At 39.6% G+C, this 18712-nt stretch overlaps 1 protein-coding gene across 2 annotated transcripts in view; it reads right to left on the bottom strand.

Moving 5' to 3' along the window:
* Positions 1–15309: 15309 nt before the first annotated feature.
* LOC129775525 (sushi, von Willebrand factor type A, EGF and pentraxin domain-containing protein 1) overlaps positions 15310–18712 on the bottom strand; it is a 47919-nt gene continuing 44516 nt past the window's right edge. The window contains exons 11-15 of one of the 2 annotated variants that reach the window (XM_055780360.1): positions 17750–17868; positions 17381–17691; positions 16960–17323; positions 16726–16911; positions 15310–16555 (exon numbers count right to left, since the gene is read on the bottom strand). In XM_055780360.1, the coding sequence (XP_055636335.1) occupies positions 16314–16555; positions 16726–16911; positions 16960–17323; positions 17381–17691; positions 17750–17868 (1222 nt within the window). In that variant the 3' untranslated portion in view covers positions 15310–16313. The remainder of the gene's footprint in view (positions 16556–16725; positions 16912–16959; positions 17324–17380; positions 17692–17749; positions 17869–18712) is intronic. The other variant, XM_055780361.1, reaches the window with a different exon arrangement.

Below are 18712 nucleotides of genomic sequence, written 5' to 3'. Positions count from 1 at the left end.
TAGTGTTCATCGTATCGTTGCTAAGTTGCTGAGATAGTGAGAACGTAACAAACAAGACATCGAAGAGCCAAAAATGCAAGCAAACTGTCAACTCTTTTCAGACATTCAATTTTTATCCACCAATTCTGCAAATTGGGAAGGTTTCTGGGATTTAACAGTGCCGCAGCCTTGAGCGTAGGATCATCGAAATCGAAACTTTCTCTCATTTGCTTGGACAGCTCCACGAAAAAACAAATATCCTTAAAAACGATCTGCCTTTCACTGTCGATTATTATGATAGTTTCTTCTGCTGCTATTACAACCTAAAATATACATCGCACCATCCGACGCGAATCCTTTCAGACGCTCCTTGTAAGGAATTCCGTTCTTATGAAACTGATCAATCATTCCATTGTAAATGCTTTTATGATCAGTAGCACCAATCGATACTGCGGCGAAAAGCCGTCATGTATCCTAATGTTTCTTTGTACAAATGTATTTCACACGTGGAAAAAATCTGTACCAATATGTACTTTTTGGCGAAAATCTGTACAACAAAAATAACGAAAAAATATGTACCTTTCCAGATGAATCTGTACGTGTGGCAACACTGGTCACAACTTCTGGATGAGTTTCAGGAAGAGCTGTCTTTGTATTTGAATCGATGGTCAGACGTTTTTCATATCGTTTCTTGACATCGCAAACTGTGGAATTAATAATAGAATATCCCTACTTTCATGATTAACTTTGTAGAGTAAAGACTAGAAGTCAAAAAGTCGGCAAAGGGATAACTTGCTTTAAATTTTACTTGTGGCATGTTACAGCTCTCTAGAATGTATTTGCATATGCTCACAGGATTCACATCAACCTTTTTCCCGTCGGTAAAAAAAATATTCTTCTCAATGAGCTTTGTCTCAGCACTGGCCTCGGGTTCATCCTTGAATAAGACTTAGCAGAATTTCAAAAATGGAATATAATCAGTAATGATGGTCCGAGAACAGCACACCTTTACCATCGGCAACAACTCTCTCGTCGTACACGTGATACCCGAACGAAATAAAGGTTTTTGTTGAGGATTGCTCCCCCTCCAACGATGATTTGCATTTTCTTGCTTAACACGTTCGTCGCCCAATGCGCTGTTTTTGAGTTTCTCGCGAGGCCCAAATTGCGGATGATTTATTAAATGAAGACCAAACATAGTTTGCAGACAACTTTTACATGATCTAGTGAAATTTATTTCTATTTGAAGATGAACTGACAACAATAGCACATGCCAAAGTCATATTATACGGGTTTCGCAAAAAACTCCAGTACAAACCTTCTGTACTAGAAATTGATAAAAAGTATAGTATAAACATTATATTAATATGATTATGATTTTATTATTTTTCTACATATCCTGTAGTTACATTTAGGTGCCTATGCCTTTTGAAAATTCTATTAAATTTGAACGAGGAAATTGTCACCCATATCTGGGTGACAAGGCGACGAAAGGGTTAACTAGCTCGAGGGATCAAATCCAACAGGATTTACTCCATCAACAGTCAACGGCTGGGTGGCAGTCGGAAAAATTGGTGGGAAGCATGTCAGCAGTCTTACAAGTGGATATCAAAGTAACAAGCCGGTGAACGAAAAGGAAGAACCCGGAGAGAGGGAGGAAAAAGTGTCGGTCGTAATAAAGATTTATAGTCACTAGAGAAAAATTCAAGGGGAGAACTAAGAATGTTGCAAGAGCCGAAGCATCCATTGAAATGTGAGGCTGCTGTCCCACTGGATCGAAGTTTAACATTCACATACTTGCAGAGTTGATCCTATGAGAATAATTTTGCGAGCTGTTTGGCGAAGATACCCAAGTAATATTGGAACCGAAGTAAAGATTCGTCCCAAATGAATAATGTTTCAATAAATACACAGCTCTGAAACCTTGCCAATGAATACTAAGTCATTGTGAATAAATATTATTCAATGATATCCCCGCTTCCAAACCGACAAATAGCAAGTCATACTTGTGCGCTAACGGTTTCATTTAGTTCAGCGACACGTCGTACTTTTTTCGGGATTCTCTCAAAAACTGGTAATCATACTAAAATTATTTTGAACAGAATCTCAAACCATCGTCATTCTGAAAAATCAGCATTTGCTCCACTCCTGAGTATAATATTCTTTACCACTCATGCGGAATGGTTCAGCACTTTTTCCGCCAGTGTAATTTTGACCGCTGGTTTTTATTCCTCGGTAGAATGACAAAGTAAAAGTTTCTCTCCGTCATTTCAGTTATGAATGGATATAAATTTTGCTTCAACACCTGTGCCGAATAAGCAAACCCGAATCGAGAGAATTTTTTTCGCTGCAAAATACCGTCGTCACCTTTCAATCACCGCATGAAAAAGGTCAAGTTTGTATTGATTATTCCAAAGAATGCACCTTGGCAAGCAAATCTTATCGCGTTCTAAAACGGGTACGAACCTAGTCTTACCATATCATACCTTTGTAAAGAGAAAAAAGTTTTTTTAAACAATTTATCAATCTTCTAGGAATCCAATTTAAAAAGAAAAGGTCGTTTCAACGAATGCTGTCTGACACTTGTTCCATCGTGCTGATACGTGTATAAAACATTTCGTTTATCTAATATAAAGCGGAGAATCTGGGATAGATTAACAAACCACTCCATACAAAACAAATATTCGCATTGCCATAGCGAATAGCAATCCAGAAGACGAATAATGTCAATCCATTATTCGTTTTTCCTCCTTTGCAATCAATGATATCAATTCGGGAACTGATTTTCAGCACGGACGGAAGGCGAAAGTACAAATTAAATCGCAAGTAACGACAGTAACAACAGTATGTGGTTTGTCATATGAAAATAACAAGTATCCGATTCAATCCTCTATTACAGCTGAAAAAGCTAATGAGCCCTAATCAAATGAATAAAAGGGTTAAAATCGACACCGGTGATGATAACAAGGTTCTTTTCGTAATTCAAATTATCTCTCAACCAGGAAGTGCTCCCCTGAAATATACTCAAGAAAAATATTCAAACGTTATGAATGTATATAATGCTCCATCACATCACCCACAACGGAAACCTGTGCAATGTTGAGTTTTCCTATGTGCACTTATCGCGATGGAGAGACACTATTGACTATCACTTATAACCTACCGCGAGTAGCAGTTGGTGATGTCAATTTGGATATTGACTCCCTTCCCCAAACTCAGCCAACACTGTGGCATTACCCGTTTGTCGTAGGAAGCCTAACTGATATGAGCCAATATAACAATATATCTTCCCACATGCTAACTAATGCATTACCTAAGCCAGCGAATGGTGAAATTAGCTAAATAATTTTCCGAGCAAATTTCGAAGTGAAGTTAGTCAAAGGCGGGAAAAGTGCACATTGTCATACGGCGCAGGCTGTAAAGTGCTCGAGACGGTTAATCAAGTCAGGCTGATGGAATTTTACTGTGTCTTGGTAATTATTATTAAATCAGCGTTATTGCTTTAGAAATTTGATATATAGGAAGTTTCGATTCCAATTAAAAATATTTAGGTGGATGATCAGGAATTAAGTGAACATTTTCACCGAACAATTAAATTCAAATTGGCAATGTTACGGATGAATGAATTTTCCATCCTCCTTATTGATAACTATATGATAACTATAGTTCCTATACTTTCACTGATTTTTTTGCAACGGTTATATTTACTACAAAATTTCAGCCCATCCGCTCATTACAGTAATGGTTTCGTTCCCACCTGAAGGCTCAATCTCGATTTGTTATTTCCACCACGACCTACTCAACAGTAACGCTTGACACAGCTGAAAAATGTGCTGTTGTTATGGACTACAAATGAATGAAAAAAGTCGAATGCGCGTTGTAGACTTTTGTTCGATTCACAAAAAAATTGTTATTCTTTATTCCTTTGGTGATTCATGGTGTTCGACGTGAACTAAGACTCCTCCATGATAAAAAAATAGTTGATATAGAGTATTGGAGTTTCGCCATGTTGAAAGCCTGATAACACAAACTCTGCGGATTCTTGTATCGAGTCCTTATGGATTATTAGCGTATCTTTTCCATCAGATCAAAATTGAACAGCCATTTGGCCACAATGACTCACTACATCGGATAGTTTTCTGAAAATATGTACAACTCTTTCCATCCCTGTCGTGACACAGTTGGGCTGAATTCCAGGGCATATGGCACTTTTCGATTTCAAGTGTATAGTCCGCCATGTGAAATGATTCATCTGTGGCAATTATTTTCACACTTCAGTGGTCCATTTGACGGAGGCATAAAATGAAAACTCGGCTCTCCCTCTCGCGGGAGACAAACATTAATAATTCGCATGGAAATGAAACATACCGCAGCCAACATTAATGAAAATGAACGAACGAGGAAATATTCGCTCGATTATTCATCATAAACCGGGGTGTTCTGTTTTTGGGTCAAACTCAATACGTGTCTTTAGGGTATTTGATAGATATTTTTAGTAAAGAATAAAGAAACAAAGCTGTGATAGAGAAACGCAACAAGCTATATGGTTCTCCATGCTTGATTTGTTTGCACTATATTTACATTAATGCTATCATGCTATTGCGCTTGAACAGGGTTATTCGTTTCATTAGTTTTGAAAATAATGTGAAAAAACACAAGAATAATTGAAATTTCTCTGAACATTCGCTTTCAATTTTATTAGTTCATTGAATTCATTAAATTGTATTTCCGCCTGCGAATGACGGAGCTCTATAGTAGCATGTCCGAAAAAGAACCTGTAACTATAAAGAACCAAAGCAGAGTAGGACCCTCTGACAGAGACAATTGAAAAAAAATTAAAATGTAATAAGAGTGATGAAGTTCCTCCTATTGCTCGATTCCGGGGAATGAGAAAGCGGACTCGCTAGCTAAGGTGGGCGCTTTAGAAGGCACACTTTTTAAAAGGCAAATTGCTTATAACGAATTTTTTCACATTCCTCGTCAGGACACACTCGTTAGTTGGCAGCGCATGTGGAGTGAAGATGAGTTCGGTCGCTGGTTACACACGATTATCCCTAAGGTTTAAGGGATTGAATGTAGGTCGTGATTTCATTCGCGTGATATCTCGGCTTATGTCCAATCACTACAACCTAAACGCGCATCTCTATCGCATTGGGCTCGCAGTAAACAATCTTTGTGATTGTGGCGATGGCTACCACGACATCGAGCATGTTGTCTGGTCGTGTATCCGGTTCCATGCTGCTCGCTCTCAGCTCTCTAGAGCACTGAGAGCAAAAGGCAGACAATCGGATATCCCCGTCCGGGATATCTTAGGTAGCCGTGATCCTGATCTTCTGCTTCATCTATACCTGTTCCTCAGAAACGCCGATGTCAACGTTTAATGATGTTTCCTTCGTTGTGTCCCTGTTTCATATCCCTCCTATCCGATCTATAAACTTTTACTTAGTCGCGGCAATACATACACACACTCTTTACAGATACACGGGCCAAAGGTTGTGCAGTCCACTGATCATTCAACAAGAGCCAAAGGTTGTACCGCTCATGACAACTCTACACGAGCTGATGTTTGCGCCGGCTAGTGACCATTCTATCCTGGATTCCTCGAGTCGAGAAGACGCACCACGCTAGATATGGGGTACAGACTAGGGGGCGTTGCTGATTAATGGTCAGCTGCATCCCAAAAGGAAGTATCCCGTGTCGGGCACAGGTACAGAGCATTGGAGACAGCAACATCACAATTACGAATACACTTGTAATACTAACCTCGAGCCAACCGCGAGTAATCGGTTACATATTACTAACATAGTTATAAGGCAAACATTGTCGAAATATTGAACTCCCGGCCCCGTCAGGTTGACGTCATATGAGCCTTAATAAAAATATATATTTTGGATAAAAAAAAAAAGAGTGATGAATGAAAATATATCATTCGAGTTTTTAAAGGATTTTTCTCAGGTCAGAATGGATATTATTTTCGAAATCTAGTTTCGCCAAATAATTGAGAGTTTGTGTGTTCATAATCACATCACTCACCATAGTGAATCCTAATTCGGAATAGTCTCAACAACATTTTTTTCCTTCCATGATAACCGCTATGGAACCACGTTATAGAGGTAATGCATCTGGCTTTCGGGCGGCGAATGTCATACTAACATTCCATCCCCTGGTGACTGTAAGGACGTAGCTGACGTCGTTATTGACTATTTAAAACACAAATCACCGAAACTTGCACAATGAGAATGATATGCTTTTCCTAGGCGTCATTCAGTGTGTTCTTTATGCAATTTGGCTGGTTCAGCTCAATTACGGAGAGCAACTACGAAGTATACAGTCTCCCCAAACTCAACCTCAAGCTCATTGAATTCATTAAATTGAATGTGAAATAAAGGTTGCACAACTCAATCCTTCCGAGGTAATTTTCATAAACCGAATGGTATCAAGATCGTGACAATCACCCACATTCTGGAATCCGATCGCATTTGGAACAATAGATCAAAATCGACTTAATCATTCTGCAATCCGTTCTAGTCAAATGCAATCGACTTCTGCAAATGTGATAAAATTGCCTTGACGCAGAAACAAACATCAAAAGGGCTTATCCTCATTTCATCCAAAAATGTGAATATCATTAGGGCAACTAGCAACTAAATAAATAAATAATGAAAGAATTAATAAATAAATCTATATATATATATATATATATATATATATATATATATATATATATATATATATATATATATATATATATATATATATATATATTTATATATATATATATATATATATATATATATATATATATATATATATATATATATATATATATATATATATATATATATATATAAATGGATTTCTGTCTGTCTGTCTGTCTGTCTGATTCTTATGGACTTTGATATGTAGTATGTAGGGGTTTTCGGGGTCGGGGAAGGTTCTTATGATAGTTCGAGACCCCTCCGCCCTCTCTAAGGGGGGCTGCCACACAAATCAAACACAAATTTATACATTACTCGAGAATTAATCAAGCAAATGAAACCAAATTCGGCATGTGGAAGTTTTGGGGTGCAATAAATGTTTTTATGGTGGTTGGACACTCCTCTCACCTCTCTAAGGGGTGGCTGCCATACAAATGAAACACAAATTTCTATATTACTCGAGAACTCATCAAGAAAACGAAACCAAACTTACCATATTAAGGTTTTAGGGGGCGATAAACGTTTCTATGGTGAGTAGACACTCCTCCCTCCCCTCTAGAGGGGGGTTTTCATACAAATGAAACGCAAATTTCTGCATAGCTCGAAAACTAATCAAGTAAATGGAGCCAACTTTAGCATGTAAAGGTTTTAGGGGGCAAAAAACGTTTCTATGGTGAATAGACACTCTTCCCCCTTTCTAAGGTGCAGACTGTAATACAAATGATGCATAAATTGCTGCATAACTCAAGAACTAATCAAGAAAATGGAATCAAACTTGGGATATAAAGGTTTTAGGGATCGATAAACGATTCTATAGTGGTTCGACGCTCCTCCCCCCCTCTCTAAGGGAAGGCTGCCATACAAATGTAACACAACTTCCTCTCTCTCTCTCTCTCTCTCTCTCTCTCTGTAATCATGCAAATGGCACCAAATTTGCGATGTGAGGATTTTTGGGTACGAGAAATGTTTTTATGGTATGACACTCCTCCCTCCTCTGGAATGGTGGTGGTAGGTCCCATATAAATAATACACATATTTCAAACAAACATATTCCAACCAAACATGACAATTGAAAATTTTCGGAAAACTCTGAAGAAAATGGATCGCCGAATGTGTTGATAACAGCAAAACTCGAGGAAGGAATTGTCCGATTTAGGGCTGTCATATTTTCTGTATCAAACATTTATTCGGTGTAACGGAGTTAAAAAATCTTGAACTAAAATTGTGTCTGATAATAATCTGATATTATAATGACGAGTTTTGGGGTAGAAGTACTAGGAACTTCATAGTTAAAGGTAATTTTAAAGGGTAGATTCGAAACGAAGTTTGCCGGGTCAGCTAGTAAATAAATGAATAAATAAGTGCATAAATAAATAAATAAATAAATAAATAAATAGATAAATAAATATAATTTATCCCTATTTATGAAGCAATTTTCAATTATTAGAATAGCAGGCCCGAAAATAATTTTCTATTAATCAAATCCCAATGAGAACCATTATGATTTCAAGCGAGTACCGTTCGTAGGTGGCCTCTTTGATAGTCATTAACAGGAGGATGATGTCGCTCTCAATCGAGGCAAATTTAGTCGTTCCAGGACAACATTGACATTTTCAAGGCTAGCTCGTATTGACAACATAGTAGGCAGAGTGGCCGTATGCAGAAAGGCCTCAGGAGGCTTTGATAATTGTGTTACCTCCAAGAGATCGTACTCCAAAAAGGCTTTTGGATCAACGTCTTCGAATCCCAGCTACCCCCGAATCCCACTTATCATCGTTCCTACGTTGTTCGAAGCCAGTGTTCGGTGTAATAAGGGTTGCCAACTATAATTTAAAAAAAATCAGGAAGATTGAAAATAGGAATCAGGATAAATCAGGATAGCTCATATTGGGTTGTACGAAAAGTACAATTTTGGGATCCTACCAGAAACAGAGTATATCTTTCTTCGGGCGAAAACCGGATATGTGAAAGTATTAATGAGGTATAAATCCGCGCATAAACGGAAATGCTGGTGTTTCGCCTCACCTTTTGATTGTTTTTGCAGATAAATGAATATTCAACTTTTCATTGAATCCATCGTCCATGCTTAGGAATGAATCTTTACTCGACAAATGTGGAAAGCTCATCAACAATATAGGACTTGTTGAATTTTTCCTAATGTTTATGATATTTAGTTCAGTTATATTTATCATAGTCCCATCTTTACAGTTGATTCTACTTTGAATCAGACGAAAAAATTACATATAAAATCTTTTTATATTGACTGCAGATTCAAAAATTTTCTCTTGAGTAAATTTACACCCTGAAATATATTCCTACATTAATAACTCTGGGGATACATCTATATACACATTATCCTCAATAAAGCTATGTTGTTCCTCAAACTTCAACTCGTTGTAATTTCATAAATTCGTCAGACAATCCGACTTCATGAAATTTTCTAGTACTGCTTTAGGAAGCCACGAAACAATTGAGGGTAGAGATAAAACAGTTAAGTACGCAGTTTAACTTAATGTAAGATAAAGGGTGTGTCACATCAAATTGCATCACGGAAAAAACGCTGTAGAAATTTAATTTTTAGGAATTATATCTTCAGCTTTCGCTTATAATCAGATAAGAGTGTATAGATCACGTTGGCCATGCTTCACTGTCAATTTTTCGTAAATTTGGAAAAATGTCGTCGAACGAAAAAGAGCGTCGTGAATTAATCCTGTGCACTCATTTCGAGAATCCGGAGTTGTCACATCGGGACATCGGTAAGATGCTGGGAATCGTCATATCCACGGTCAGCAGAGTACTAAAACGATACTTCTAGAACCTAACCATCGACCGGAAGGTGAAGAACGGCAAAAAAAGGATGCTCCGTTAGTGAAAAAGATCACAAGCGCGTAGTTAAGCAGTTTAGACGTGATCCGAGAAGTTCGGTCCGGGATGTCGCCAATAAGCTGAATTTGTCAAGTTCATTCGTCCAGCGGACCAAGCAGCGGGAGGGCCTGCGTACATACAAGGTTCAGAAGGCTCCTAACCGCGACGAAAGGCAAAACATGGTGGGGAAGACGCGAGCCCGGAAGCTGTACACCGAAATGCTGACGAAGCCGTATTGCCTGGTAATGGACGACGAAACCTACGTCAAAGCGGACTTTCGTCAGCTGCCGGGCCTGTTGTTCTTCTCCGCAGAGGACAAATTCAGCGTTCCGGAGGAGATTCGCAAGCAGAAACTATCCAAGTTTGCCAAAAAGTACATGGTGGGCAAGCGATCTGCTCTTGCGGAAAGCGGAGCGCCCCCTTCGTGATGACCGGCACGGTAAACGGGCAGGTTTACCTTAAGGAGTGCCTACAGAAGCGCTTACTACCACTATTGAAGCAGCACGAGGGCCCGACCATCTTCTGGCCGGATCTCGCTTCGTGCCACTATTCAAAGGACGTGTTGGAGTGGTACGAAGCCAACGGGATCACCTTCGTGCCAAAGGAAATGAACCCGCCCAACGCGCCGGAGCTTCGCCCAATAGAGAAATATTGGGCGATTATGAAGCAGGCCCTCCGGAAGAACCCAAAAGTCGTCAAATCGGAGGCGGACTTCAAGAGAAAATGGATTTCTGTTCAAAAAAAACTACAACCTGACGTTGTACAGAACTTTATGGACGGGGTAAAGAGGAAGGTGCGAGCATACGGGCTTGGGCTCGAAGTATGAATAAAAAGAAAATGCCAAAAGTTGTTTAATAGTTTTTATTTTACTGTTTAAAATTTTCAAAAGGATCGGTCTACTGGGCGAATTACTACAGCGTTTTTTCCGTGAACCGGAGAACTATCATGGCAGAAAACTTTGGCATGGAAACCAGTATATTTATTACAAATAATGTAAAGAGTACAAAAATCAGGAAAAATCAGGATCATTTCAGAAAAATCAGGAAAAATTGGGTGTTCGTCAGGATATCAGGAAGCGTGCTGAAAAGTTTGGGAAATCCTGAAAAATCAGGAAGGTTGGCAGCTCTGGGTGTAACCCAGATTATTCAAACCGTCTATGGTTTCAGTTCCACTTACTGCGCTAGAGCAGTACGTTTTCAACACAACAGCAAGAGGTGACCGATCCACAAGCAGCTTTACTATAACAGCGAAAGCTTCTGGAAGGATTTCAATTCAGAACCGATAAGAGTGGAGATCGACCGTCGAACGCCGCGACATTTGGAAACACTTAGAAGCACCGGATCCCAAGATACTATAAGCTCATGTATTCATGGACACTGGCGAATAGGCCTATTCTTGTGCGGTTTATCTGCACACATTAAATTGAAAGCTGTGCTGCCCGATTGTCGCGAAATTAATAGTAGCGTCTCTAACACCCTGGTCTGCAGTATGCGGGGGCTTGACCGACAAAACAGTTTGAATGCAATCGGGAAGCCTATCAAACCTTTTTATCGGCCGGTACTGAATCGGTGTAGTGTGCGCATATGCATATCGCTCAATACATATTGCAAGGTACGAGTAATGTTTCAGTTAGAATCACTAGCTCCCATAGGCGTGAACGATATGGGAATCGTAAAAATAAATCAACATTTTTTAGTTCAATTACCAAGAGAACTTTGTACCGAGGAAAACAAACTCTTCAGCACAAAAGATTCATTTGTTTTGTTTCAAATCCGTCCAGAATTCAGTGAAAACCAAAGAAACGAAAAATCGAGAAAATGAGCTTCAATGATATCGGTACGCATCTGACGTTCATCAACCTTCAGATTCGTAACTACATCCAGGGATCACCTCGTGGCCATATGGTAAGCGTCATTTCAATAAAAAACTCATTTATCTAAATAAGAAAATGAATGAATACATTATTCAAAGTATTGGCCATCACTAGCCACTACTCTTTCAGGCAATTTATGGATTCCGTCGCGAAAGAAGCATTCATCTTTTGAAGCCAAGAATGAATCCAGCCAATTTTGATACCCTGTTTTGAAGAAATGTATATTCCACTCAAAGTGTTCTGCAACGATCGGAATGTTAGCTGAAAGAGGCAAGGTCTGAGCTATAAAAATTTCACATCCATCATTTCCGGACATCAACATGAGGCCGAGCATTGTCATGATGGAATATTATCGACTAGTGTCGGGTCGCGAAATCTAAACTTTTTTGGCAGAAGATCGGTTTAAACGGATCAATAGATGCCTGTAGAAGTCTCAATTGATCGTTTAATCAGGATTTGTCAGCTCACACCCATTTGATTTCACCAAATACAGAGCATCACTTTGACACCGTGGACATTTGGCTTCGGCGTTCATGTTCCTGATTGGCCGGGCTTTAGATACGCTTTACCACAAAAATAACCACTTTCACGCCCAAACCCCACAAAGAGTGAGGAAAATATTTTCAAAACGGCCTGGTTCAGATAGCTTTTCATCAACACCAATGTACAGTCAGAAGTGCAATGAAGTACTCCAGAATCATTTACTTCTGTTTTTGCATCAAAAACACCGTGAAAATAGGGTAATTTGACATCAATTCATAACATTCGGAAAATCAAGGCATGGTTTATTGAATAGGGGCTTCAGATTCTGGACTGGTCAGCTTGTTTACCATATCAAAACCCTATCAAGAACTTATGAGGTGTGATCGTAGGAATAGTAGATGCAGCTTAGTGATTTGAAGGATTATTTGAACTGATCGAGAACTAAAGATGACATATGAATTTAAAACTTATTGTTATTCATGTGAAATTGACGTTCATTTTGTAGAGGAGTGAGAGTTTTTTTATCTGGTTCAATCGTTATGAAACACTGGAATTTCCGTTTTTTTAATGTTTCGCGCCTAAACACAACAATAAAGCTCAAATAGCCAGTCGTTTGAATGAAGATGGTTGTTATATTCTACACTATAAATTTCAATTCAACCGACTTCTTACATATCTCTGGAAACTCAGTAAAAATGAGTGGTTCTATAGTTGTGAAACGCAGTGTTTAAGTATTGTGCCAGTCAATTATCGTGCTTTATTCGGTTCGTTATTTTTTTCAAATGTATTGACTTGATTACTTAATCTGACAAGTTGTTAGGCCGCCTAATGCAAAGACAAAAAAGCAAAAAGCATATAAAAGGCAACCCCAGTTTAGAATTGGGATAAGGAATTCAACATCCTAACGATCCAAAAGTGTTCCATTCAAGTGAGATGTTCCAGTACCAGTGGTGTCATTTGTGTCCAGCACCGCTATTGGAGTGGCGACCCTCCCAATATCAGCTAATTCCAGAGTAGTGACAACCGTGCCCAACTGCACTGTTTGAGTAGCGGCTCTCCCATTTCCTACATTGGTGGACGGTTACTCGTGTCCAGCTTCCACCAAGAAGGTGGTGGCCCTTCGAGGATCCATCTACTACAAAAATGGTAGCTTCTCCCTCAAACTAGTTGGTGAAAAGTGGGCAACACAATCCTTCCATCAAATGTAATACGTTGCGCATGACCTAATTTTACATGGCAACACGTTCCAACATGCAGCAGGACTTTCATTCTGCCAGGGCTCACTTATCGGATTCACTCAGGGCACTAGGAAGGCAATCTGACCTACCGTTTAGAGACATCTTAGCTAGTCGTGACCTCAACCTTATGCCAATTTATCAAAAGAAATGATATCTCTGTTTGATTCCTTCCCTCCTCATCAAACCAAACTACCCCACTCGCTCCACCCTAGTTCTAAATCCTAATCCTGTCCAATTAATCTAGTGTTAGATTCAGTTATTATTAAATTGTTAGTCTTAATTATACAGAAAATAAGTGATATTTTAAGGTGAAATTTGACTCTGTAAACGTTAGATAATAAGTAATTGAGTCTGATTGATAAACGTTTTTGGAAAAAAATCAGTATTTGAGTTCTACGTACTTACTACGTTTGTTACTTTTTTTTATGCGGTCCCTATCCACCACATATAGGGTTGGGGAAAAGGAAATGTCGTATTTCTGATCGAAATTTGACGCATTATTTAACATACTTAAAATTATCCAATTTAAGTCAAATATGCGCCGTTTTGTTCGCAAACTTGTTGCCATTTAGAAGGCAACTTCATTAATTCCCCCTCCTTATTTGCAAAAAAACTCAGACAGCCAGTTTTCGCAAGCCTCTTTTGAGGCCAACTCAGTACCATCAAAAGCCTTTTTTGAATGGACCGGAAGAGATGATAATCACTTGGAGCCAGGTCCGGACTACACGGTTTGTGCAATAGGACATCCCATCCGAGCTCCCATAGCTTCTGGCGGGTCATCAAAAATGTGTGAGGCCGAGCGTTGTCCTGGTGGAAAACAACACCGTTCCTATTGATCATTTCTGGCCGCTTCTGGTCAATCGCCTGCTTCAAACGGTCAAGCTGCTCACAGTAGAGAACCGAGTTGAGGGTCTATGAGCTCATAGTGGATGAATCCCTTCCAATCCCACCAAACACACAGCAAAACCTTCCAGGCCGTCAATCCGGGCTTGGCGATGGTTTGGGCTGGCTCATTGCGCTTCAACCACGACTTTTTTCGCTTTAGGTTCACTTTCCATCACCAGTCACCATCTTCTTCAAAAATGGGTCAATTCGTTCGGTTTCAGCAGTGCATCGCAGGCGTTGATTCGGTCTAAAAGATTTTTTTTTGCGTCAACTCGCGTGGCACCCATACATCCAGCTTTTTTTGGAATCCAATCTTCTGCAAATGGTTCCAAACGGTTTTATGATCTATACCCAGTTCCTGACCAACCGAGCGAGTGCTCACATGCCGGTCTACTTGGATGATTTCAACGATTTTATCGGTTTCCACGACGATTGGCCTACCAGTATGGGGTGTATCTTCGACAGCCACTACACTAGAACGAAATCGATCAAACCAACGCTGTACTGTGCGAATCGTTACAGTATCGGGTCCATAAAGTACACGAATTTTTTCGGCCGCGTTCGTTGCAGTTTTACCTCGCAGGTAGTAGAAACGAAGTTTTACCTCGCAGGTAGTAGAAGCGAATTTCTTACTTGGTGGACTCCATCTTTGACGCGCTTAAACTTGAGACTGACAAGAACAATCACAACACTGTCAACACGACACTTGTAGCACAGATTGACGTCTTTAAATAGCCGTATAGTATGACCCGATGCGATAAGTACAATACAAGATATGTTTAAGTGTTGCCATATATTGACAATATACGATATTTCTTTTTCCCCAACCCAATATTTAAAGTTTTTATTGACAAACAAATGTTAACATTAACAGAGAAACAAAAAAAAATGAATACAATAAGATGGTCAACATCGTAAATAAACCAATAACAATACTATTCAAACGGCAGATTTCTTGCCATCTGGGGGGAGAGTCCTCGTGTGTTTTTACTTTACACGCACACATTATCGCTACATTCCAAAAATAAATTAAAGTTGTTATATAAATTTGGAATATTGTTTGAATAGTTTTATGTTTTAGAGTTATTTCGATCAATAAAAATATCAGAGAAATTTAATATGCAAACAATGCTCGTTGCTGAAAACAAGGAACGAGTTGTAACGGAATCCCTCAAATCCTACCACTTCACCGTACCATGTAGGATATACACCAGCAGAAAGATTTTTTTTTCGGGGCGATTGAACAAAAAATGCAAACAGGCTTTGGGATATATTCCAACGAGCCAAATTTGTGCTCCCTTCTATTCAATTCTCATTTTTATTTTCGCTATTTCTGTAGTTGCTTCTATTGACATGTCTTTTTGTGGAACAGTTCAACGTTTGTCGGCCACGAGAGGCGCATAGTGTGATGTGCTAGTTGCATTATATCAGCGATTTATTATTCCAATCTGGTTCAGTTCTCACACCAATACTAGTTTAATGATAAACAAATAAATTACAATCAATGCTATATATTTACAGTAACAGCGTGGAGTCGTAATTAATCTACACTAAAAATTGGCACAACAAAAATATCAAAACAAGCTCGTTAACACAGCTACCGTGTTGATTTCGATCCACCCGTTAATTAATATTTATATTCAAAAGTACATTGTCATCCCATTTGTATGCATGTTGAATTTATGAAAAATATTTATAGAGGAGTTCTTCATAGCGCTATCAAAAATTTAGTTCCCCGTTTGAATGGTATAAACGATGAATTCATGGCGATAAACCCTGACTAACAGTGTTTGGTACGTGTATAACATACAATACCTATTTTTAATCCTACTAACGAAACCAATTTGAATTCACAACATCACCATTGTCTTTATCATGCTCATTTACCAACATTAATATGATTGCCATTACCATAGAGTCAACAACGCAGTAATTGATTTTCCGTCTATTTATAATCATATTCCATAGAGAGCCAACAAGCAAATAAAACGTAACGTGCCAGGATAAAATTAAATTTTATATTACTCGCCATTTGGATTTGGATGGAAAATTAAGCGTTTGCCTCATGTCCCATTACTATGCCTCGTGTAATATACCGTCTGCGCAAATAACATTAAACAGTCAAAAGTGTTCATTTCGTGTACCCATTAAAACTTGATTGATCCTGGCTCTATGAAATGCCTACAGATATTCTCTAGATAGTCCTTCTTCTTTATTGATATAGGTATGTTTCTCAATTCTGGAGTTACAAGACACATCCGCCCCAACGCACCCCTAGGTATTGTAATAAGTTTAATTGTCTCGCTTGAAGATACCCTTGGCGTCACTTCGCACATTCACAGCATCGGGATTGACACAGGTGGGAATAGCGTTAGACCATTTGCCATTCTTGAGACACTTGAGCATTTTGGCTCCTCGCAGCTCCAAACCCGCGTCACAGGTGAAAGTGATGCTTTCGCCAATCGAGTAGTAGAATTTCACTGACGACATTCGACCGCTGATGGCCGTTCCCGGGTATGAGCAAGCCTGGACACCTGTAATGGCAAACGACTACATTAACAGTGCTTCATAATTTTGGAAATCGAACATCATATGCAGTTTCATTGATTCTATCAATATATGTTTTTTTTGTCTGCCAGCAAACTTTTCAGCCTACCAGGTTGAATATTAATGACATAGGTAGTAAATAACCTATCATACTCACATTTCGGCAAGCCACCGGACCATCGCCCGTTATCCTGGCAGGCAATAATCGGTTGACCCTGCATCATATACTCCGGATTGCAGTTGAACTGCACCACGTCACCTGCCCTGTACGGAGGCGTGCCCTGTGCGTATCCGTTCTGGGGAGCACCCGGGTGGAAGCACTGGACCTCTGCGGGGGACAAGTCTCAACATTTAGTAGAAATAGACTATCCTTCGAATGTCAACAACTTACCTACGCACGATGGAAAGGGGCTACCCCATTCTCCCGAAGGCAAACAAATAGCCTCACTTGGTCCTCGCAAACCGTACCCGGGTGGACATGAAAATGCTGCGCGGCCACCCACTTCCCGTGACAGAATGGCTACCCGCGGAGCGGATCCGTTGTTGCTCGATTGTATCGGGACCTCTCCGCATTCGACGCTCTCGCACACCGGAAGTGGTGCACTCCAATTGCCACTCGGCAAGCATGAGCTTTCAGGTGTTCCAATCAGTGCGTTCCCATTTGTGCACGAGAACAGTACCCTTGTGCCCATCATCGTTTCCGATAAACTAGCCGAAAGACCGCGGCGAACTTGGATTTCGTTGCAGTGAACAGGCTGTTCAAATATAAAAATCATTCTCCACCAAACAAATCATCTCGAATCTAAGCGTACCTTAACAATCACTTCAACCGAATGAGTGTGCCTAGCCGGAGTGACACAAGTGAAGATCCCCGAGTCATCCTTCACTGCGTGCATTATGCTGATTCTGTACTCAAGTTGTGGATCCCGTCCCTCGTCCGAGCTCCATCCCTCTGGATACTTCCTGTAATCATGGCTTACATTCCACTTCGGATTTCCAAATCGTCGCATCCACAGACACTCCAAATGAACCGTTGTTCCCGGATACACAATCAGCTTACCATCGTTACTTTGAGCGATTGGACCATTCTGATGTCGGATTAAAATTGTGGGTGGCTTTTCCACTAATGAATAAACCAAGCTGGTTAGTCACAATCAATATCAAACTTTTGTCAAACATACTAGCATAATCGTTTTCCTGATTCAGTCCGAAACAGGAAGGCTTCTGGCCAGTCCATTCCGATCGAACGCATGTCCTGACGCTGGTACCAATCATTGCGTATTTCCCGATATCTACGCATCTGCAAAGAAGGACCTCTTTAATCATTGACAAATTCTTTCAATTCATCGCAAACATCAAAGAATATAAGTCCGATCTGTTCACAAAGCTCATTAAATTGACTAAAAAGCTAAAAGCATTTATCATTATACCTAAACATACGGAAAGGAAAGACCGCTTCCCCTGTTAACAAAGTCGATATTGTTTGGAAGCTGTATATATCGTTCGAAAACGGAGAGAAGTAGATGAGAAGGGCGAACCCAATAACAAAGCATTACGAGAGGGTGGCACACTGCAGCTAAGCGCTTTATGATCGAAGACCAACTGATAACAGAAGATTGAATTAGAGGGAACCAGTGTGGCGGTTTGAGAAAACAGATAACCCAAACAAGTGGGGAATGGGCGCATAGTAGGAAAAGAACTATTTTTTTCGGGAAATTTTATCAAAATTCAAATTTGTAATGCTACGGAAATATCCGTAGATCTACAGATTTTGTTTGTTTTCACAGAAAAGCATAATTGACAGAATCTATTAGTAGAAGTGTTTTTTCACTTTTTCAATGTTTTGTTTTTGTGTCAGGGACATACAATTAAACTGAAATAAAATATAAATACATGGTATTATCGGCTGGCTCAAGGGAAGTCAAATTCGATCAAATGTAATGTTGTCTTCAAAGGCATCAATTGTCTGCGACGTATCGACTTAGACCAGAGACTTAGCATAGCTTCATAATTGAGGGGCTTAGAATGAAAAGGGGGTAAGTGATTTGATCGATTTCTCTACATCGACTCTCTCTTTTGGTCATAGCTTAGCCTCCCAGCTGTATTTGACAATGTGGAAGATAGGTCTGAACCTCACCTATCAG

Source organism: Toxorhynchites rutilus, chromosome 3, assembly GCF_029784135.1.
Source record: "Toxorhynchites rutilus septentrionalis strain SRP chromosome 3, ASM2978413v1, whole genome shotgun sequence".
NCBI lineage: Eukaryota > Metazoa > Arthropoda > Insecta > Diptera > Culicidae > Toxorhynchites > Toxorhynchites rutilus.
The sequence above is the reverse complement of the archived record's forward strand: the minus strand, read 5'-3'. Positions and strand labels throughout refer to the sequence as shown.